The following is a 24,268-nucleotide window of genomic DNA, read 5'->3' on the forward strand; positions in this document are numbered from 1 at the left end:
AGACATTTGGTAACTTTATCTGTAAAGTGGAAGGTGTAAGAAATGGTGTGTGTTGATAGTCTTCCTGATTATTTTAGAGAAAATATTGATAGGCAGTAGTTGTTGCCAACAAGAGTTTGAGGTTACGTCAGTGGCAGGCATGGATCCAAGCACTGTGGGACCAATGTTTGGGGACAATGATCCTAGTTCCCTACAGATAAAAAAAAAAATAACTGAAACTGAAATTTCAACCACAAAGGGCCATACTAACACTCCCGAGTTTTCTGTACATTTGAAACTATTCTTGAGTCTAACTAACAGTCTAAAATCACCAGGTGGCAAGGATGCATCTGGGCAGCATCTCACTGCCTTGGACTGTTTTGGTATCTTGCTACTTTGCCTCCCTTCTTTCTTATGTACTTTCCAGCTGAAATAGTGTGTCCAACCTCTCTTCCTTCTCTCTAACCCTCTTTTCACCTCCTCCATGCCGAGTTACTGTGCAGGCTTGTTGGTTGGAACTTCTGGCCACAAGAGCTTTTTATTCCAAGGCTGTGGGTCTGAAGGTTGTATTTCTGTTGGGTTCTTTGGTGATGGAGATGCCAATGATCGGGGGCTCCTGTTTTAAAAATGCTTCAGTCTTTTTAAAAAATTAATTTATTCAGATTACAACAGAATTGTTATCCCATCACTTGTATCCTCCCATTCCTCCCTCCCTCCTGCTTTCACCCTATTCCCCTCCCCTAGGTCTATGACCGAGGGGGACCTCCTGCCCTACTCATACCGCGAACTTGCCAAAGTCTCTTCCATCATGGTGCCTCAGTCAAGAACACAGAAGTTCTCTAGCCTCGTCTTCCTTGCTGCCTACGTAGTCCTGCACACCCAGTTCACATCCTGTTCTCACAGAAAGCCTTCCTTTGGGTCATTTTCCATTGGCTAGTCAGGAATTGGGGCTCCTTGTCTCTGCTTCTATTGTTATTTTCTGTTTAATTTTCTTTCCCTGCACTGCACTGTTAGCTTTTAGAGGAGAAGACCATAGCTTACCTTCGTCCCCCATTGCCCACTGAAATGGCTGCCATATTTTAGCTGCTCAACAGCCGCTCCTTGAGTGAACATGCTTTACTTCCCACCTCCATGTTTTTCTTAACAAAAGGATGTGAAGCTCAGAAGTGGGGGCCCGACTGCAGCCGTCCTTGTACGACTTGCAAGAACAATGGTGTCTGCCATGAAGACTCCGGGGAATGCATTTGCCCTCCGGGGTTTATGGGGAGGACGTGTGAGAAAGGTAAGTGGATATAGTCGATGACCAAACTATAGCTTGGAAGAGCCATGACAGGGTTTTAAGTCTGGACGTGGATGGGAAAGGGGCTAAATGGTTTCTATAGTGTCATTTTTGTGTGGCTTAGACACCACTTCTAAAGGTTATTTATTGCAGACTACAGTAACAAATGTTACAAAAAAACAATTTATGGTGCTACCATCAAAGTGAAGGTTCATAGCCCATGAAAGTGAGTGATGGCCCCAAGCCCCTCTCTGTGAGGCAGTTTCATTTTCTGTAAAGTGGATCATGAGGTAGGCTTCTTCCTGACTCTGTCACCATGCAGATTAGCATTTCCCTGTCAGGGAGAAACTGTGTAAGGGCAGAGCCCAGCAGCTCAACGGTTACAACTTGATTGTGAACCAGCCTTTGTGCCTTTTCCTCCCACAGCTTGTAAGCCGCACACATTTGGCAGGACTTGTAAAGAAACCTGCGGTGAACCAGAGGGATGCAAGTCCTATGTGTTCTGTCTCCCAGACCCCTATGGGTGTTCCTGTGCCACAGGCTGGAGGGGGCTGCAGTGCAATGAAGGTAAGCACCGGCTATGCCAGGGCCAGAGAACACGCAAGCTAGCTGACATCATGACAACGATGCGTCATATTACTTGGTCACTTACCTGTGGCTATATACGGGGCTTTAAATAATAGATGTTTCCATGAAAAAGGCATTATATTTGACAGTAAGGGTCTGGTCCTGGGAATAGATGTTTCTCAAGCATGTCACCTAGGGAGCTTATTAAAACACAGATTCTAACTTGCAATGGTTCTGGACTGGGGGTTGGCATCCCTAGGCAACTATGTTGCTGTTGGGTTTTAGACAATGATTTGAATAGAAAAATTAAGGAAGATTTTGTTTTATATTTTTCGACTTGTGCCATAGAAAATCAGGCTTTAGGATAGATGCAGAAAATTTAAGGTTCAAAAATGAAGTTAGCCCCTGTTACTCAGGGATTTTACTCAAAAACTAGCAATTGCTACCGCTAAATCTGCTAAGAAATCTGTGATCTTGGACTTTTCTTTGTGCTTATGTTGAGAACACTTGAGATCTATGCTTGCTGATTTGACGTACACAATACTGTATACCTGCCTGTACTTACCACACTACACCTCTAAGAACTTTATACCCTTGACTCCCCACAAATCCCTGGAAACCACTGTCTTGTGCTTCTGTTTGAGAGCGCACGTGTGTGTATGTGTGTGTGTGTGTGTGTGTGTGTGTGTGTGTCTGTGTCTGTGTGTAATTGTGTTACTATCCAGGTGTAGAATTTCTGTATCATTTGGTAATTGTGTGGTGATTTGCTTCTGCTTTTAGAGAACGTTCACACTGCTTTGGATAGTTATATGCCCAGAAACAGTGTGCGAATTTTCCTTTCATTACATTCACCCACATTTGCTATCTTTTGTCATGTTGAGAATGCATTTTGGCAGATGAGAAGTGATGTCTCATTAACTTTTTAATTCGTGTGCCCTTGAACTTGTCTGGCTGTGGGCTGCTGTGGCCACACCCAGGGCCAAGTGCATGTTGGCCTGCATCCCTCCCTCATCCTTCCCTGACGAGCTATGTCATCAAACACCTTTTCGTGCCCATACTGGCCATTTATATATCTTCTGGGAAGTATCATCCCAGGTTCCTTGCCCATTTTTAAAACACAGGCTCTCTCGCTCTTGAGTTACATGAGCTACTCCTGTGTACTAGGTAGAAACCCTCGTAGGCTGAATGACCTGCAGCCATTTCCTCAGCCACTGGATTGTCCTCCACTCTGCTCACTTCCTGGAGCCTTTCAATTCCACGCAACCTTATTTGTCTTCTTGGCTTTTGTTTCCTGTGTTTTTAGGGTAATACCCAAATCGTTAACCTAAGCTGATCTCAAAGAAGATGCTCTTTTCTCTTTTCTCCTAATAGACTTTATGATGTCAGGTCTTGAGTTTAAGTCATTAAACTATTTTCCGTTGACTTTTGTATGGGAAGTGGGATGACAAACACACTTTATTCTTCCTGTGGCTGCATATTCCCCTCCCCTCCCTTACAGTATTTATTGATATGACTATCTGTTTTCCCCACTGTCTATTTTGGTATTTTTATTGAATCAATTGAAAATAAGTATATAGACCTGCCTCTGGGTTTTCTGCCCATCAGTATTTGTGACTGTTTTTGATGTTGATATACTATTTATACTATAGGTTTATTGTATATTTTGAAATTAAGTAGTAGTATGTTACCTCTGGTATTGTTGCTTCTTGCTCGGTGTCTTTGGTTATTTTCATTTTTTATATGAATGTAATATTTGCTTCTTTTGTTCTATCAAAAACATTTCATTAGAACTTTAATAGAGATTGTACTGACTGATGCTGGAAACACAAGCTGCTTCTTGTCTTATCAAACAAGTTGTCAAGTTGAGAGGACTCACCAGAAACCCAAGGAATAATGTTGTTTTGTTGTTGATATTTTGGTTTGGCTTGGTTTCTTGAGACAGGGTTTCTCTGTGTAGACTTGGCTGTCCTGGACGCACTTTGTAGACCAGGCTGGCCTTGAGCTCATAGAGATCTGCCTGCCTCTGCCTCTCTGAGTGTTGGGATTACCAGTATGCACCACTGCACCTGGCTTAATAATATTGTTTTAAGTCAGTTTTTAAGTAAAAGTAACTCTATAGTTGACAAAAATAAGAACTGGTCATCTACAGAATCCATTCATCATCTAATGGACTGTTAGAGTGTTGTCTCAGGGAGCTCAGTGTTCCTTCCAGGAACATAGCTGTTCCTGCTGCCCTTAAAGGAGCTCTCAGAGGTGAGAAGGGCATTGAATGGCAAAAACACTCTGCTGTGAGGAGGAAGGAAAGAGCACCACTAGCATCATGCGTTCTCTTGCTTGTAGTTTGTAGGAGTTTGGTAGATGTTTTTCTTCATATTTGCCCTGCTTGGTGTTTACAGGATTATCAGATGGGTAAATGTCAATAGAATGGGAAAAACATTTTTTTCTCTTTTTTTATATATGCATTTATATTACTACACATATATAAAAATAAACCAAATAGAGCATGAAGAACCATGAAACAATCAGGAATTATGTTAACGTTACATTCATAGTGTTTTGGCTATTTGTATTTGGCAGCCTTGAAGAAGACATCTTTCCTATCCCGGTGAGGCCAAAATTCTGAATGTAAATCAATATCTATCATATGTCATCTCTATCAATGTAAAACATCTATATAGACCTAAAAATATCTTAACCCCTAAACAACAAAGCTGAATTGTAGAACTAAATTGTTTGGTCTTCAACTCTATCAGAGACTTGAGAAAGAATAAAAATTAATTACCTGAGTATACAGGAAGTGCAGGTTAGCAGCAGAATGGAAAAATCTAAAACACTATTTCTTTCTTTAAAAAAATTATTTATTCTGTGTGTGCACGTGTGTGCGTGCGTGTTTGTGCGTGTGTGTGTGTGTGTGTGTGTGTGTGTGTGTGTGTGTGTGTGCATGTGTGTGTGTGTGTGTGAGAATGTGGGCATGTTTGCACATCGGAAGACAACTTCCAGGAGTCACTTCTCTCTTCACCACGAGGGCCCCAGGGGTTGAACTCAGGTGATCAGTCTTAGCAGCAAGCACCTTTACCCCTGAGACATCTAACCCAGTGGGTCTTAACCTGTGGGTCGAAACCCCACAGGACTCACATAGCAGATAATTTGCATATCAGACATTTACATAAGACTCATAACAGAAGCAAAAGTATAGTTATGAAGTAGCAACAAAATAATTTTATGGTCAAGGGTCATCACAACATGAGGGTTGCAACACTAGGAAGGTTGAGGACCACTAAAACCAGTCTTACACACAGTTTCTTTTTTTCTACAGTGTTCTTTCTACACTAAGGTGCTTCACCTTAAGATATTGTTCCACGGGCTCTAATCATTGTGTCCACCCTTTTCCTCTTCACGTTAGATGTCTGTGGGTCTAGCTTCAAATGTGATGATTCCTTTCCTTCTTTCTTTCTTTTTTCTTTTTCTTTTCTTTCTTTTTTTTTTTCTGAGTCAGAGTTTCTCTGTATGTAGCCCTGGCTGTCTTGGAACTGGCTCTTTAGACCAGGCTGGCCTTGCACTCACAGACATCCTCCTGCCTCTCCCTCATGACTGCTGGGATCAATGGTTTACAACACCACTGCCCGATGTTTTCTTTTGTCCTCTCCACTATGTTCCCGAGTTCTCACAGCAATTCTCATAGGTTAGATATGGTACATTGTCTTAGTTGCTTTTCTATTGCTATTTAAAATACCAAGAAGAGACTTGATACCCTATGAGCATATACAGGGGGAGGAGGTCCCCTCAGTCACAGTCATAGGGGAGGGGAGTAAGGGGAAAATGGGAGGGAGGGAGGAATGGGAGGATACAAGAGATGGGATAACAATTGAGATGTAATATGAATAAATTAATAAAATATATTTTAAAAATACCTTAAGAAAAGAAACTTAAGAAGGAAAGGGTTTGTTGTGGCCCATAATACAATCTATCTGGTGGGGACATCAGGGTGGCAGGAACTTGAAGCAGAAGGCCACATGGGGTCCACAGTGGAAAGGCAGAAGGTGGTGATGCTCTTTCTCAGATCACATTCTTGTTCTCCTTTTTATGTAGCCCAGGATGCCTCCTGACCCACAATTAGCGGGTCTTCCTCCTTCTATCAACCTGTCTACGACCCTCACCGGCATGCCCAGGGGCTCATTTCCCAGGTTGACAATTGAGATTAAAAACCACTGTAGTTTTCCCATTGTAGATGGTTTCTTGCGGGGGGGGGGGGGGGGGGTGTCTGAAATTTCTTGTTGTTGTGAATGTACTTTCCTTGACCTCACTGATAATAGTTTATATTTGATTTAAAAATCTTGTCTTCTCCTCCTAACATTAGGTCCTTGCAGTTAGTTGCTGTTGAGTTTTTTTCTTTTTTACACTGAGCACATTTATCTATCACTCCTTACGTTTAGTAACTTGAAATGTGACTGTGAACACCTACTATTACACTGTGGGGTCCCTGGAGGCGAATATGCCCCTTAGGGGAAGTGCTCACTTTGTTTTGCTTTACTTTAGTAGGCAGATAACCTGGTGGGACTCAAGCTACAGGGTGTGACTCTTAGTCATCAGGCCAAATTCTGTTCAGCTCTTCCATCTTTGGGCTTCTCTGAGTACGTTGAGCATGTGTCAGCAAGCAATCCAAGTTTTCCTTCCAACTCACTACTTCCGGTTTTCCTTCTCTCCTCTGGTTTGTCAGGGCAACGAGACAACACAGTTCCTTTTGAGTTTTATTCTCTCATATGGGGTAGTCATATCCAATACGTAAGGAGAAAACTGAAACAGTGAGAAGCCCGCCATGCCTATTTGCCACATTTGTCTTCCCCTTTGGAAGCTCCCTGGTGTCCCTGACCCACATTCCTCCTCCTGTGATTTCAAGTAACTATTTTCTGAATACTGTATTTAGAAGTGTGTCCTGGTAGGAAGTTAATGATCTCTCTGAAAACAAAGTTGCTTGGCCTTTGAGTCTCATTAAGTCTCACAAGCGGTGCACTACTGTAATGAACCAGCAAAGCTGATAGTGTAGAAGGCCCCTGGGAGCCTTAGTGTTCTCCCTTCCTCTATATTAACACCTGTTTATGATGTCTTTGTTCCCAGCGTGCCCAGCTGGTTACTATGGACCAGATTGTAAACTCAGATGCCATTGTACCAATGCAGAGATATGTGATCGGTTTCAAGGATGCCTCTGCTCTCAAGGACGGCAAGGGCTGCAGTGTGAGAAAGAAGGTAAAGCAAGGTAACACTGTGGTCAGGGTCCTGTCCAGCATGCCTGAGGAGAGCCCTGCTGGTGCAATTCTTGCCTTGGCATTCTTACATCCTCCAGCTACTTCTTACACATCCACACCCCCTACACTCACACACATGTACACACACCACACACACACACACACTCACTCACACATACTATACACATACTCACTCACACACACACCACAAACACACACACTCACACACACACCATACACACACTCACTCACACACCACACACACAGACACACACAGACACACACAGAGAGACAGGTGTGTGCTCTCATGTGCACATGCACGTGCGCACCCCCCCCCAAATAAAACGACAACAACAATAACCATCCTAATTTTCCATAAGGCTCTGTATTAGTTTCTTTTCTGTTGCTGTGGTAAGACATCATGACCAAGACAATTTATAAAAGGAGGAGTTTGATTTAGCTTATGATTCCAGAACACTAGAGTCTCTGATGGCAAAGTAAAGGCAAGACTTTCGATAGTTGGAATAGCAGTTGAGAGCTCACATCTTGATCCACAAGCAGGAAGCAGGGAAGGGGGAGCAGGAAACAGAGAACACACTGAAGGTGGCCCAGAGGCTTTAAGATCCCAACGCAATCCCCAGCGATGCACCTCCAACAACAAGGTCTAATCACCCCACCCCAGTGGACACCCCACTCAGAGAGCAGACCTCCCTGGTTGAGAAGCCTTCCTCCTGTCTGAGTTGTTCCTCTCTTTTTAACTGAAAATGTTTGAGAGGCTTCCTAGGAAATGAGGGCTAGAACACTAACTTCTAACCCTCACACGCCCAATCCTTCTCAAACAGTTCCACCAACTGGCAACTCAATATTTAAGGATCTGAGAGTCATTCTCATTCACACCACTGCAGGCTCCTGTCCTACCTTCATTTCTCTCTAGTCTGAATAAACCAGATGCTTGCTGAGATCGCCATAGACATATGCACAGGCAAAACAGCCATACACACATAAACACTAGAAATGAAAAACGTGTAATACATTTTACTAGTGTAAACGTAATTTAGAAAGAAATGCATTTTCACTTCAATTTTTGCTCTAAACAAGGCTGCTGGCTTGGCTTTCTGTCTTTGTGGCCAAATAACTGAGGAGGTCAGCAAGATTGCCACCCCGGAGAGATCACACAGTGTAACAGGAAACCAGAGGGACTCAGGGGCCAGACTTAGTCTTTGTATGCTAATCTGCTTTTAAGTGAACTAACTGTGCTCCTGAAAGGACTACATTACTCTTGTCTGAGAGCACTGCCCTAGGGACCTGATTGCCTGCAAGCTTTCACTACTCCACAGCCACACTGTGGGGCAGATTACCAGGACATAGACCTTTTGAGGACACAGTTAAACCAAAGTCCAATGATACTAACCTTCTATTTATTTAATTAAGATAATCAGATTTTTTTTTGTCAAAGACCCTGTACTTTAATTAAAAGTTAAGTAACTTTCTATGGTGCAGGTACTAGGTACCATCCATTGGTTTTGTTACTATCAGTGAAATTTTTCTTCGTTCAATATGGCAGCATTTTTTATTTGACTGTTGGCTAAAGATTGCTTTGGGGGAGTTTAACTCATGTCACTTCTGTGACTTAATTGTGTATTATTTGAATCGTGCCTTTCTTATTATTTTCACATCACTTACAGGATTTCCATCCAATGAAAGACCTCTCGAACTTCCACACTGAGGGTCATGTTGTTGGCTAGCAACACTATGTGGCTGTTTCCCGAGCTGAGAGACTTGTTTGTTTGTTTGCCTGCTTGTTTTGTAGTAGTACACTTTAAAAGGCGTGACGGGCACTGAAAACTAGGTCCGGGGTAGTGTGCAGCTATGACGATCATTTTAATCCTCCTTTCTTTCCAAGCCCACTGAGGGAGCCCAGAAATGTGGAAGAAGAATGCGCACTTTGAGTTCAGGAATACCTGAGCTTGAGTCCAGGTCTCGCGGCTCAGTCCCCTTCTTCTGTAAAGTGGGGATGGCAATAGTAACCCCAGGTTTATTGTGCCATGACAAATCACTGTAGCTGCAAAGCTCTTGCACAGGGTAGGTCTTAGTTTCTTTTCCTGTTGCTGTGATAAAATAGAATGACAGAAGCGACTTAAGAGAGAAAGGGTTGTCTTGGAAAAACCCAAGGCACCTCCCCACCATTGCTAGGGTGGCCAAGGCGTCAGGAGCAGAAAAAGATGGCTGCAGTCCACTCAGAGTCCAGACACAGAGAACAATGAACACTACTGTTCAGCCTGTGGTCTTCTCCAGTTCAGCATCCCTGACAGGGAATGTACCACCCAAGTTTACAGTGTGACAGTCTCTTACAGACATGCTCATAGACCCACCTTCTGGATTATTGTAAATTTTGTTAAGTTAAAGATTAAATTAGCCACAGTTAGTGATTACTAGACTAGCTATAGCTGTTATGTCGGAGATTAGACTGCATGCTTCTAATTTTTTTTTTTTTAAACTCAGGCAGTTCAATGACGACTCCACAGATAGAGGATTTGCCAGATCACATAGAAGTAAACAGTGGAAAATTTAACCCCATCTGCAAAGCCTCTGGCAGGCCACTACCCAGTTGTGAAGAAATGACCCTGGTGAAGCCGGATGGGACAGTGCTCCAAGTAAGAACCATTCCTCAGAATGCCTGCTTAGGACTTTAAGATGGTTTCACTGCAGGAATCTATCTCTGAAAGCTAGGGTTTACTCCAGGGCTTAACCTCTTCCTGGCTGGTGTGTTGTCATCTTTGATAAAGTGCATGTTCCTGGGGATGCAGAACTGACTCACTTTAGTCTAACTAACTTCCTCTGTATGGTCAGAGGAGTTAGGAAGTTGCCATCACAGTGGAGTTGTCAGATCTGAGAGTCAAGGACACCCTACACCCTACAAAACTGACTAACTGTATGCAGTGAACTGTGTACAGGCCGAACCATGTAAAACCCTCACATTACTTCAGTGTTTCTAAACCCTATATTCAGAAGAGCAAGGTGGCCTAGAGGCCACACAGGGATATTGAAACCCACGGATCAGTAACATAACTGTGCTACCAATGCACAGATTTTGTAATAGTATTAAGAACTGAGCCCAGGACGGTCTCTACCATTGCTTTATACCCATTCCCAGACATCAGGTTTTCTTTAATTGAAAATAGTTTTTCATACAGTTTATTGTGATCCTGGTTTTCCCTCTCTTGTCTCCTCCTGGACCCTCACCCATTCATTCAACTCCATGCCTTTTTTCTCTCTTTCTCTTTAGAAAACAATCAGGCCAACAAACAGGCAAACCAGAACAAAACAAATCAAACAGGGGAAACAAACAACAACAATAACAAAACAAAAACAAAAAAAAATGGGAAAACCACATACAGACCCAGAGAAACACACATATAAAACCCACAAAAACACACAATCGGAAACCACAATAGACAAGCAAAAGATAAATAAGGTTAAAAACAAACAAACAAACAAAGCATTATAAGCAAAACTTACCCAAAAACTACCACTTAGGTTCGTTTTGTTTTGGCCATCCACTGCTGGGCATGGGCCTCCCTTAATGGCGGTTTGTGTACCCAGTGAGACTCCATTAGAAAAAAAACTAATGTTTCCTTTGAAAGCAGTTTGTTCACTAGAGAGAGTGTGTAGGCTTAGGGAAGGGATATTGCGTCCACTTTCCTTTCAGCACTGGGACACCATCCGAGTGTTTCCAGGTGCCTCGCTCTCTGCACAGTGCCCTGTTGTGCATCTCTCTGTTTGTTCCCATCTGCTGCTGGTGCTGCTGGTGCTGCTGGTGCTGCTGCTGCTGCTGGTGCTGGTGCTGCTGCTGGCTGAGCAAGACACTGATTTCTGTGTGCAGCAGAATGCATCAGGAGTCATTTTATTACCATGTTCCTTTAGCAGAACACAGTGTTTGGTTTTCCCCTTGGCCCATGGCCTATCTACTCTTAGGCTCTTGGCCATCTGAGGAGTGTTAGGCATGGGTTTCATCTCATGGAGTAGGACTTAACTCTAACCAGATAGTGATTGGTTACTCTCAGTCTGTGGAGACCAGCAAATAGCTGTGGTGATAGCCTGGGGTGTTTGAGGGTTCCCATGAGGCCCTTTAAACCAACAACCTGATTAGATGTTACTTAATCCCAGCACTGGAGGTTTCACTTGGTAACAGGGATGTTTGGTTGGGCCATTGTCTCCCCTGCTGTTTGGTGATTCCCCTCAAATACCTTTCACATCCGCACACATTTTAAGACGCTTCTACCGTAACAGGTTTCTGTATGATCCCTGAAGTGGTCCTTAGTTCTAACTGTTCCTCTGCCCCTCCTCTACTCTGCTGCTCCTCGTCTCATTTAATCATTCCATTGCAATCCCCCATCTCTCCATAATTATCTGTGCTGTTTCCCCTACATTAGGAGTTCCTCCCCTCCCCTCTAGTCCCCTGGATGCAACATCTGTGCTTATCTGTATTACAGCCTTTAATAGCTAACATCCACATATAAGAAAATACATTCCACCTTTGCCTTTTTGGGTCTTGGTTATCTTATTCAGGATGATTTTTCCCCCTAGTTCATTCGTTTACCTGAGAATTCCATTTTCTTTAACAGCCAAGTACTATTCATTGTGTAAATGTCACACACTTTCTTTATATGTTCTTATGTTGAGAGACACATAGGCTGTTTCCAGTTTCTGGCTATTGTAAATAGAGCAGCAATGACCATGGTTGAGCACGTGTCTCTGTAGCAGGGTGAAGCATCCTTTGAGTATATGCCCAAGAGTGGTGTAACTGGATCTTGAGGCAGATCTACCCCCAGCTAGCTGAGGGATCTCCACACTGATCTCCACAGTGCCTGTACTAGTTTGCACTCCAACCAGCAGTGGCTGAGTGTTCCCTTGGCTCCACATCTTCACTATCATGAGCTGTCATTGCTTTGATGTGAGAAGACATGCCTTAATGGAGGATGGTCCTTATCTAAAACTTTATTTTCCATGCCAGTGTCCCAAGCGCTTTCCCATAGGTTCCCATCTGGGGTGTGGTGACATTGCGGTCTAGCCCTGCAGACTGTGAACGTGCAGTTTTCCTAGTGTCACTTACTGAAAAAGCAGTCCTTGTTCCCTTGTGTGTTCTCTGCACGTCGCTGTGGATTCGTTTGCTACAAACATGGTGTCTGCTTCTCAGCTCTCTGTTCTGTTCCGCTGCGCTGTGCTGCTTAGTTCATGTTAACACCAGGCTCTTTTAATAATTAGAGTTTTGCAGTGTAGATGGACATTCTAAGGACTCTTGCATTTTGCTTTTGCTTAGTTCTTCTTTGTTGGTAATTAATTAATAAATATATGTGTGGGTCTGTGTATGTATATGGGTATATGTGCACTACATAGGTACAGGAGCCATGGAGTCCAAGGAGGACACCACATGCCCTGAGACTGGAGTTATAACTGGTTCTGAACTGCAATGCGATCGCTGGGTACTGAACTCACATCATTTGAAAGAGCAATAAATGCTCTTAACCTCTGAGCCATCTCTACAGCCCCTTTGCAGTCTTGTTATTTTGTGGGTTTTTCAAATAAAAAATTTGGGTTGTTTGTTTGCTGCTTTGTACTTAACTAAGAGTTTCACTGGTATTTTTTATAGAGTTTCATTGCTTGCATTGGGTAGTGTGCACCATTTTAATAGTGTTTGCTCTTCCTAATCATAACACAAGATGTCTTTCCACAGCTTTCCCCAATATTTTACTATTTTCATTATGACAGTTTTTCACCCCTTGCTGACATCTATATTGAATAAAAAGGGAAATCATGCAATACCGTTGTTTTGTCTCTGGCTTTCCAACATGGGCCCAGCAGAATGACTCTTGTAAAGGTGGCTGTGAGAAGGAGGGCCATTCTGCAGTCAATGAGCTCATCTATTTCTCACTGTGGAAAATTTAAATTTTTTTTTGAGGACAGAGAGGTTTTCTGAGTATAGTTTTCTGGGTTGGTGGTTGTTGTTGTCATCTTTTGGGACTTGAAATACATAAAGTCCTCTGGGCTTTTAAAGTTTCAGTTGAAGCTGGATGTGGTGGTACACTCCTTCAATCCCGGCAGAGGCAGAGGCAGAGGCAGAGGCAGAGGCAGAGGCAGAGGCAGAGGCAGAGGCAGGAGGATCTTTGTGAGTTCGAGGCCAGCTTGGTCTTCAAAGTGAGTCCAGCACATCCACACCTACACAGAGAAACCTTGGCACAAAAAATAAAATACATACATACATACATACATACATACATACATACATACATACATAAATACAATAGTTGAATGCTATTATTCTGATAGGTCTGTTTTTATCTGAGACATGAGATTTCTCTCTTGCTTTCAGTAATATTTCTTTGGCCTGTGTATTTAGTGTTCTTAATTATAACAAGAAAAGGAGGTTTTTTTTTTTATGGTCTGTCAGTGTGGTATCTAAATGACTAAATGACTCCAGTATCTGGAGTGGCATATCTTTTCCTAGCTCTGGAAATTTTATCTCTTATAATTCTTTGAAGATGTTTTCTATGCCTTTAGAATGATATTTTTGTTCTATGCCCACAGATTTGGCCTTTTCAGAGTGTCATATGTACCGGACATTCCCAGTTTTACCTTCTTACTAATTTGTCTTTGTCCTTGTTTGATTATTCCGGTTCTTCTACCTTGTCTTCAATTTTAGATATTTGGTACATTCCTTGTTCCAGTCTGAGACTTTCCACAGACTTTATTATTAGACTGTTTTGTTGTTGTTGTTTCCATCATATCAGACTGTTTTTTTTTTCAAAATCTCTTTGTTTGAATTCTTCTTTCATATCATGTTATCACTTTCCTTTTTTTCAACTATTACTTTTGTCTTTGAACATACTTATAATCATTATTTTGAGTTCTCTGTCTTGGATTTCAGAGGTCACTCTCATTAGATGCCCTTATTGGAGGGCTGGTGATGTTGTTATCATTTGGAGAAGTTACATTGTCTTAGTTTTCATGTTTCTTATGCCAGTATGTTATAATTCACACATCAGTCTTATTTTATTGCTCGGCTTATATTTAAGCAGATTATCTGTGGGGTTTTTTTTTCTGGTTTACATATTTGCAATGCTCAAGTCGAACTTGAATATCATAGAACTGGGGTGTAGGACATAGCTCTTTGCAGGGTCTGGCTTAAACTCTAGACTACTGCTAAGTAGGTTATTAACTGTGAGAACAGCCACAGCTCCTGAATATTTCCACTATACAAATGTTGTACTAGCAACAGTAACTGTTGGAGGGGAAATAACCAAGGATAACATGACTATATTTGAATTTTAGCTAATAACATTAGGATCGGGATGGTGGGTAAAGATAAGGAGAATTTAACTATATCAACTTTGAAAAAATCAAGTTGATAAGGCAGCTAGGAGGGGAAAGACGTTGTCAGAGCCTATAGAGGTTAGAAATCACTGAAGCGATGGAAGGCTGTGATTAGGCAGTAAGGAGAGGATCAGGATGAGGACAAGAGGCAGAATTGTGAGAGGAGGAGAAGAGGGTGACACACGAGACGCCGCTGAAGGGAATAGTGATGAACAGAGTGGGACCAAAGGTCCTGAAACCTAAGTCACAGCCGAAGCACAGCGTTTACGCGGCATATACACAAGAGTGAAGGTTAAATAATGGAAAACAGGAAATAAAAGAGAACACTTATAGAATGAATTTTTGGCTTAGCTAGCCTGAGTTGAAGGATAAAGTTCTCAGGCTCCTCTGGCTCTTGCAGGTGTCAGGCGGTATTGCAAGTGGCAGGAGCAGGTGGCAGTGGGTGGGAAGTTACAGCTTCTTCCTGCCAGTTCTCTCAGCACCCCAGAGCTCTCTCCTGGGTGGGCGGCTTTGCTGACCCCTGAGGACACTTAGCTTTCTTACTTGCTTTCCTGCCAGGATGTCCCCTGGATTTAGGAAGCTCATCAGCAAACCTCAGGCCGAGGGCTTACCATTTACTCTTGACACCGTTTTCTTTCTTTAATTGTTACTTGTTTTTGTTTTCCAGATTCGTTAATAGATCTTCTTTCTCCCTTCTTGCTGATTTCTGTTTGTTTTCTGGTAGCTAGCTAGTTTTCTTTACTGACATGTTATGGTTCCTTTGTTGTTGTGTTGTTTTTGCTTGTCTATAATAGAATTTTACTTTGTGCATGTATAAGCATCTGTTTTCAAATTATATCAATTTAACATTGTTTATAACTAGAAGAAAAAAGTAGGGGGAGAAAAATGCCAACACAGAGAAGAAGCCACCTTTGTGCAAATGTGCGGGTCTGGCTGGTAGCTTCAACTTGTTTCCTGGGACTCACATCTGGGCAAGGCCAAGGATGCCTGTCCTCCCCACAGCAGCCTGCTCTACACTGTCTGGCTGTTTGCATGCTAGCCAGCACAGAGGAACTTTTCAGCTCAGTGCCAGCCTGTTTACTCTTGTCTTATAACCAAGGTGTGTGGTGTCTTCTGTCGTATGATCTGATTCCTACAGTTTTGATGGGCAGCCAAGAGGATTGACAAGAGCTTGCACCGTTTGGGAGTTTCTGGTGCTTCCAACTCCTGTGGAGGTCCCTCATATTCGGGATGGGGATCTATGTTAATAGTCCACTCTACCCAGGGGCAGCAGTGTCCAGTCATGCAGGGCAGCTTCCTTCAATCATGTTTTGTATTTTTTGTGTGTTACAATAAAGCAACATCCCCTATGTATGTTTTTATATTCCTTTTATTCCCAGTTAACCTTCTCTCTCCCTGAAGCCTCTCTTTTCTACTCCCCCACCTCCCTTCCTCATAAGTTTTACCATTTGATATTTTATTCCCCTGGCTTCCATAAGTTCTTCATGGTAAACAAACAAGACTGAAGAGTTGAAGCTAAGACTCACATATGGCAGATAATCTGTGGACCGTGTCCCTCTGGACATGTGTTATCTTGCTCAGCATAATTTCTTTCCAGTTCCATCTGTTTCCTTGCAGACTCCATATTTTCTGTTTTCTCTATAGCTGAGTAATATTTTGTAGTGAATAAGTCCCATTTCCTTCTGTCTATTCATCAGTAGATGTGCATCTGGGATACTTCCATTTCTAAGCCAGCTATTGGCCATGGGTAGCAGTGAGCATAGGTGTGCAGGTATCCCTGTAGCAGGGCATCTAGCCCTCTGGGTATGTGACTAGGTGTGTTTTACTTGGGTCCTGAGGGTCACAAATACCAGTTGCTTGCATGATCGGGTTTCATGCTTAGTTCATTTACAAAGTAAGACCATAAGTCCCTGAATGTTCTTTATGCACATTGGCATGTTCTATCTTCCACACGTTGTGTGTATGTCTGTATGTGTGTGTGTGTATGTGTGTGTGTGTGTGTGTGTGTGTGTGTGTGTGTGTACACACACACATACAAATTTATGCTTGGAATCTGGCTTTGTATTTGTCTTTTCTGACACTTTTAGCAATGTGTTTGCTCTGGGTCTATGGAAAGGTGTGTTATTTCATCACTAGGCGATACCCCACACTCTGGTCTGCTCCTAGTCTGTTAGTGTGTTGTCACTATTTTAATAGTAGGGGATATCTAAAGTCAGGCTTTCCCTAAATATGCAGTTGGAGTATTACTCAGAATAAATTAGAGGGGTGTTTACAAAGTATACTTTGAACCCAAAAGCCTACAAGTGAATTAAGAAATGCCCAGATGTCTCAACCATAGTTTCTTCCTGGTGTTCAGGTACTGAGGGATTCTCCGCGGTTCTGGGACTCACTGTGGAGGAACTGGCACATGCCTTTGTACAATGACTTGGCATCTACCTCTCCTTTCCCTTCCCAGAATATAGTCTATGTTGTGATTCCCTGGCTGGGAGATGTAGGGTAGGCCATTTTATAGCCACCAGTACTGCAATGCTGGGTCACTCTTGGAGTCCACAGACATCTAAGGTCAGTGTATCAGGGGTGGGACAAAGGCACACTTTGCTATCGTTACCTGCTGCTGAGGTGCCTTCACAGACCATTGCCACAGCCAGAGTTGATACTGCTCTAAAGTGAACTCCACATGACTGGAGCCATGGACCCCCACTTGGCAACCGGTGTAAACCCAGAAGCTCTGTCTGAAGGTCGGCAGCCTGAGGACAGGAACAGGGACCATCAAGATCTTCCCCATGTTTGGCTTCCATGCCACAGTTTTGTGCTCACTTTCCTACTCTGTCTCCAGTGGCAGGACTCTTATTATATGATGTGCTCACCAAGCTTGAGGGAGGAAGGGATGGTGGAGGGATTCCCTTGGCCCCTCGGGCAGATGCTCAGTTGGACCATCATCTCATTGGATTCCCTTGGCCCCTCGGGCAGACGCTCAGTTGGACCATCATCTCATTGGATTCCCTTGGCCCCTCGGGCAGACGCTCAGTTGGACCATCATCATCTCATTGGATTCCCTTGGCCCCTCGGGCAGATGCTCAGTTGGACCATCATCATCTTATTGGTACAACTTCAAGGGTCTGTGCAGTCTTGGGGATTTGTTCGAGACTCATACTCTGGCTGCAAACCCAAGTCTGTCACACCAGGGGATATACACTCCTGCTTGGTGCCAAGTCTGGGGGCTCTGTTCTTGAGCACTGGTCTCAGGATTTGGGTATTTGGGATCCACCTAGTGCTTGGTCTCACTGGTTGGCACTGAGTTCCAAGGCAAGGCACTGTGCTCAGTTCCCTTCCTTGCTCCTTGTTGTGGCCCAAAGTGATGGAGGCAGTTTTTGGCCAACGGCAGCCAAACATTTTATATTACAGAGTCCATACTTGTCTAGGGGCACGATGCCACGAGGCTCTGCCTGAACTGCATTTTACTCTGACATGCCTGGTACTAGATAACATCTCCGCCCTGCTCCCAACAAAAGGGAGGCCTCTCTTTCCACCTCATACTGCATAGAGATAGGGGGACTCCATGGAAGTTTACTTTCTCTCCTCTACAGTTTACCTTTTCTTTATTTTCATGTTAAATGTACACACTGTGTTCTCTCACCTGATTCCCTCAGCTCTTGTGAAGGCATTTTGGTGAGTGGGTAGCTCTCTGGGTATATTGCTCTGTGAAGAGACCGTTGCTGGAGTAGCTGATTCGGTTGTCTTCTTGGTCTTCCACCTATAACTTTTTAGCATTGCCTGTCTCATGTTTACACAAAGGGAACTAAATGGGTGAGGTTAAGTGACTGAGGAAGTGGATGAAAGGAACAGAGATCCATGTCTTGAGAGCCATGTGTCATTTCCCAGTGCACCGCACCATTCCCAACTGCCCCTCAAACATGTAGGAAGATACTTGGTCCTTCTGTGCTGACACCTCCGTATCATACCAGAAAAGAAAAAAAAATGCTACCCAGAGATTTAAAAGAAGCAAACTCCTTGCTTTTAAGTGTTTATTCCACACTTCCAAACACAAATACAACCGCAGGATCTGCGAGGGCACCAGTCCAGCATAAACTTTCAGGGTTGCTACAATAGCTTTGGAAAGAAGCCAGTGATTATATTAGCCTTGTACTTACCTCCCCAGTCTCTCCTAGAAAACTTTCTACTAAACAATGAGCTAGGGTATGTTATGGATCTCTATGTTTAAGTATACCAAGTTTTAATATGTTTGTTTTGTGTGTGTGTGTGTGTGTGTGTGTGTGTGTGTGTGTGTGTGTCTGTGTGTGTGTGTGTCTGTGTCTGTGTGTGTGTCTGTGTGTGTGTCTGTGTGTGTGTGTGTCTGTGTGTGTGTGTCTGTGTGTGTGTCTGTGTGTGTGTGTGTGTCTGTGTCTGTGTGTGTGTGTCTGTCTGTGTCTGTGTGTGTGTGTGTGTGTCTGTGTGTGTGTGTCTGTGTGTGTGTGTGTGTCTGTGTGTGTGTGTGTGTGTCTGTGTGTGTGTCTGTGTGTGTGTGTGTCTGTGTGTGTGTGTGTGTGTATGTGTGTGTGTGTCTGACTATTCCAGCCAAATGACTTCAACCACACAGATCACTGCTCAGCGGCCATCTTCACCATCCACCAAATCTTCCCTTCTGATTCAGGAGTTTGGGTCTGCAGTGTGAACACAGTGGCTGGGATGGTGGAAAAGCCTTTCAACATTTCTGTCAAAGGTAGGTTCCATGCACTGTGGCAGGGGCATTTTCTTGAAGCAGTGAGGCCTGGTGGGTCATGGCACGAATCTTAGATTTTAAGCTTTCATGTAACCAGAATCTACAAAGGACTGTGGAAGTGGGCTCTTTTTTGTTTGTTTGTTTTGCTTTTGTGTGTGTGTGTAGCCTTGGCTGTCCTGGACTCACTTCGTAGACCAGGCTGGCCTTGAACTAACAGAGCATCGGTAGCGGTTGGGATACAGGATCCTGTCAGAGCTCTTAGCAATGAGATTAAACAATAGCAAACCCTTAATGCTTAAGAGTGACTCTGACTGCTAAGATTTTATTCAGTTCTCCCAAAGCCCCTGAATGCCCCAAATGTGATTGACACTGGACACAACTTTGCCATCATCAACATCAGCTCTGAGCCTTACTTTGGGGATGGACCAATCAAATCCAAGAAGCTTCTCTACAAGCCTGTCAAGCATTATGACGCCTGGAGACATATTCAAGGTAAGGCTTGGATGCAAAAGGCCCCAGCTGGAGGCCTAGTACTGAAAAATAATTTCCTTTACATATCGAAATCTCTTACCTACGTCAACTCCCACTGCATTTAAGAATATATTGGCACATGTGGGAGCCGTGAAAATTCTAGGAGTGATGCTCTGAATGCCGCCTAGCACTCTGGGACACACACGTAGCCATAGCTTGGGCTGCTATCTGTTTCAACATTTCTTTCTAGGCCTCTGAGCCTCCACTCACAACTTGAGAATGCTACCATACCTAGCCATGGTGGAAGGTATGTTTCCACCATAGGAACAGGAAGGGCCAGGGCCACGATGGAAAGGCAGAGTCAGTTGATCTGCCTGAATCTTGAGAGCAATTACTTCTGCTGTGTTGGATTTCCCGTTTCTTACCTTGTCTCCTCCTGAAGACTTTTAACACAGTGGGTTTTATAACAATTTGAACCTGGAAAAATTTAGTCTGTGGCAGGCAGGACTGTACTTGGAAAAGGGAAAAGAGGAGGTGTGGCAGAGAAGGCCGTCTGTGCCCTCCCTGCTTCTAGGGGGAAAAAAAAAGAATGCATCAAACATTATGAATGTCATGCAAAAGGTCAAATATCCTAAAACATACCGAGACAAAACATTATAAATGTCATGAAAAAGGTCAAATATCCTAGAACATATATTAGTTTTATTTTCTGTGTAATAATGTGAAAGCATAATTTGAAAAAGCAAGTTGAAAACAAAGCATGGTCCGTTGCTCACGCTGTTTTAACTGGGCCGTCTTGTAGACAGACAGACCGACTGTTGCTCTGCTTGTGGGCAACATGGATCCTGCCATTCCTAATTTTATCAAATTATGCCTAAGTTTTCCCCTAAACTTCTTTTGTTCTACTGTATTTAGACACTTGAGGATGTTATAAAAAATAAGAAGAAAGTGGGGCTAGATAGTTGACTCAGTAGTGTAGAACCCTTTCACTTATGCAGAGGCCCTGGGGTCAGTCTCCAGCATGCACATGGTGATGCACATCTGTATGCAACTCCAGTCCCAGGGGATCTGACATACTCTTCTGACTCCCATGGGCACCAGGCACTCACGTGGTACACTTACACATGCAGGCAAAGCACCCACCACCACCACCACACAAAATAAAGACACAAATCTTTACTAATAACAAAATGATCTTTAAAGAACTGTTAAGCGTAGTTCACTTATTTCTTACCACTTAGCTGTGTATTATAAGGTAGGTCAGAAGCTGAACGTTGCAAGGGCCATAGATGCAAAGGCAGCAATAGAGACTGACGAAACAAACAGCTAAGAGAGAAAGAAGCACGTGCTAGTTACTTGTGGAAACTTTGTAAGGGATTCTAGAACCCCTGGATGTGAGGGTATGACAACTAGAGAGTTACTGCCCAGTGACATTAAACAAAACCTTCCTGGGTCTTTTTTTCTCCTGACAGCTTGATTGCAATCGGTGCATGTCTCTGAAAACAGTGAATATAACATTATTTTATATTGTGTTAATTGAGTCTCCACCCCCAAGTCTGACATCCTATGTGATAGATCTGTGAGGTTTAGTTTTGCAAATGAAATGGATAGAAATGTATACTAGAACAGAAATGTACATATATGCTAATATATGTACATATGTGTGTGTGTGTGTGGTGTGTGTGTGTGTGTGTGTGTGTGTGTGTGTGTGTGTGTGTGTGTGTACAGAAACCTGGAAATACTCATTCCAAAGCTTAGTTTCTCTTCTGGAAACTGTACATCCTTGAAGACGGAATTACTTTTTTAAAATTTCACTGAGACACTACCTTTTAAAAAGGCTAATTTAGTTCTCACTGCAAAAACAGCCACTCTGGTTTAAGGGACACAGCAAACTGAAGCTTTCTGGACTTTCTCTCTTCCCAGTGATGAATGAGGTCGTCACACTCAACTACTTGGAGCCTCGGACTGACTACGAGCTGTGTGTGCAGCTGGCCCGTCCTGGGGAGGGCGGAGAAGGGAACCCCGGGCCTGTGAGAAGGTTCACAACAGCATCTATCGGTCAGTCGGAGCCAACGGACATTTATTCCTGAGCTGGGTGGGGCGGGGAGGAAAGGGAAAAGAGGAAGGAAGACCAGGACGGGTGGTGCTGGGTGAGTGGGTGGGGACGGAGGTGGAAGGAGCTCGCTGTGGAGTGGGTGGGAAAGTGACAGGAAGCCCCGCCACCTCAGGCCAAACAGACCCTTTATTTGGGCTAGACTGCTGGTCTGTCTCCTTGGGGGAGGGGGCCTGTGGCCATCCACAGGGGCAGGGGAGGAAGCAGATGAGCCTCCAGGAAGGCGAGGACATCCCTGAGGGCTTGAGGTTTACTTAGCAGCCACAGTGTTGAGCCTTGACTTCTGTATCTCACCCCCTGCTTCCTGTTTCCATCCCACGGGGCCACTCCAGGCTCCTGCCACAAACGCTCCTCAGAAATTCAAGTTTATTTATTTAAAAAAAATAATTTCTGTTTTTCAAAGTAATCTGTGCCTATAGTTTGGACATCAAATAGGAGGAAGGCTTTTGTCTGAAGAACAGCCCTCGGGTCCGCCACCCCCCTTGCCCCCCCTCCCCCGGGTTCTGCTTCCTACCAGCCACTGTTTCCGTGTAAAGCTATTTCTTATAGTGTTCACCTTCATGGTACTGAGTTAGCATCCATCAGAACCACCAGATGAGTTTATTAAGACAAACTGCTGGACCTTCTAGATTGTTTTTAAGATTGTATTTTTATTATTTTGCATGTATGGGTGTTTTGCCTGCATGGGTGTCTGTGAACAACACTCAATGCAGTATCCATGGAGGCCAGACGGGGTGTCCGATACTCTGGGCCTGGAATTGAAGCCAGCTGTCACCCGTCATGGAGGGCCTGGTGACCAAGCCTGGCTCCCCTGGGAGAAAAGCCGTCTCTCCAGCACCCATCCACCCTGAATTTTTGGTCCAATAGGTTTGAAGTAAGGCTATGGCTCAACAATTAAGGGTTCTAGTAAGTTCCGCAGTGGTGGTTGATGCTGCTGGACCTGGTCCACACGGTCTAGAAAATATGTATAAAAGCATATTTCTCCCTCCCTCTCCGCCCCTCCCCTCTCGTTTTGTGGTCATTGTTGTTGTTTTATTGTTTTAGATGCGGCTTTGCTCTATAGCCCAGGCTGGCCTGGGATCCCCAGGATAGCCCACGCTGCCCTCTAACTGTAATAAATCTTATGCTTCAGCCTCTGCAGTGCTGAGGACAGGTGTGAGGCATGCCTCAGAGAGAATATCCCACTGTCTGAGTGGGAGTCAGTGTCTGCTGGCCTTGCATTGTGTGAATGGAGGCGTTCTCAGGCTGTGCAGACTCCTCTGCGCTAACCTGGGCTCCAGCTCTCTGCCACTCAGCTCCCTCCTCTGAAACAGTAGAGTGACCTTCATATAATCATTCTGTTATTGTCTCCTGATGAGCATTTCCTACTCGCAAGCTGTGGGTGTTTACTTTACAGTGCCCTGTATTATATACCAGGCCACAACTGTTCAGCTCTGTGTTAGCGTCCTTGTCTCTCAGACCAAATTCCCAAGACAACAACTTGGGGAGGAAAGGTGTGTTTTGGTTCACAGTTCCAGAGGGTTCGGTCCATGGTTTCTCAGCTCTGTCCATGTGGGCAGAATATACAGGTGGAGAGAGCTTGCGGCAAAGGGATCTTCTTCCCCGTGTGGCAGATGCGAAAAGCAGGGGAGAGGAAAGGGCCAGGCACCAGAAAACCACTAAGTACCCACATTCAATAAGTTAATCACCTACCTAGTGTTTACTTCCTCAGTATTCTAGAATGGCTAAGAGTGGCACTGCCCTCTGAGAGTCATGTCTCGGGTACAGGAGCTTTCCAGGGGACAAATTATACCCAAACCACAACAGCATCCAAACACAGCTGCCTTTAGCTCTGAATCCCAAAGCTCTTACTGCTCTAGGCTTATTGCCCAGGGCTTGGAGGACCGATGCCTAACAACTGAGTTACAGATCTTGAGCTTTGGCTGTTTGGTTCCTAGAGCTTTATCTTAACGGATCTTGGAGCTTTCTGATGACTGGGACTTGTGGTCCATGCAAGCACAGCTCCTCACACCCTTCTTTTTTTTAAGGAGTCCCAGGATCCATGCCATCTCTTACTTTCTTAATACTTTCACTGTCCTTTTACACTTCTTGCAGTCTGACCTCCATTTCTCTATGAACTCTCTAGTGACTTCTAGGGTGGCAGTCAGAAATGGCAACCCATCATCATCATCATCATCACAATAATAATAATAATAATAAAAGCATGAACTCCAAAGAGAGAATAAAGGTGTCTCTATGATTCGTGAGTAAGGAGGCCCTACTGGTTCATTACACTAAGAGGCAAGTGGCAGTTACTTTTCCCTTAGGTCAGTATTGGAGCAAAAGAGGAAGGCCACAGTCTGACTCACATGGAAAGTATTCGTGGGACAGAACATGAAACGCTCCGCAGACCCGCAGCACTGCCTTCAGTCCTTAGACTACACCCCAGCCAGGATGCATTTAGAGGCCTCTCGGAATATTTCAAAGTGCTCCTGGGGGGGGGGGTGTGGAAAGGGAATTCTTCAAGTCCCCCTTTCCCACCAATT

General features: G+C 43.9%; 1 protein-coding gene across 2 annotated transcripts in view; it reads left to right on the forward strand.

Moving 5' to 3' along the window:
- Nucleotides 1-24,268, forward strand: part of TEK (TEK receptor tyrosine kinase) — a 108,330-nt gene that overhangs the window by 54,802 nt on the left and 29,260 nt on the right. For both annotated transcript variants that reach the window (XM_084788109.1, XM_084788108.1), the window contains exons 5-11: nt 1,130-1,261; nt 1,685-1,825; nt 6,941-7,069; nt 9,571-9,722; nt 19,015-19,159; nt 19,490-19,651; nt 21,554-21,688. In XM_084788109.1, the coding sequence (XP_084644235.1) occupies nt 1,130-1,261; nt 1,685-1,825; nt 6,941-7,069; nt 9,571-9,722; nt 19,015-19,159; nt 19,490-19,651; nt 21,554-21,688 (996 nt within the window). The remainder of the gene's footprint in view (nt 1-1,129; nt 1,262-1,684; nt 1,826-6,940; nt 7,070-9,570; nt 9,723-19,014; nt 19,160-19,489; nt 19,652-21,553; nt 21,689-24,268) is intronic.

This window comes from Acomys minous (assembly GCF_964271855.1).
Source record: "Acomys minous genome assembly, chromosome: 1".
NCBI lineage: Eukaryota > Metazoa > Chordata > Mammalia > Rodentia > Muridae > Acomys > Acomys minous.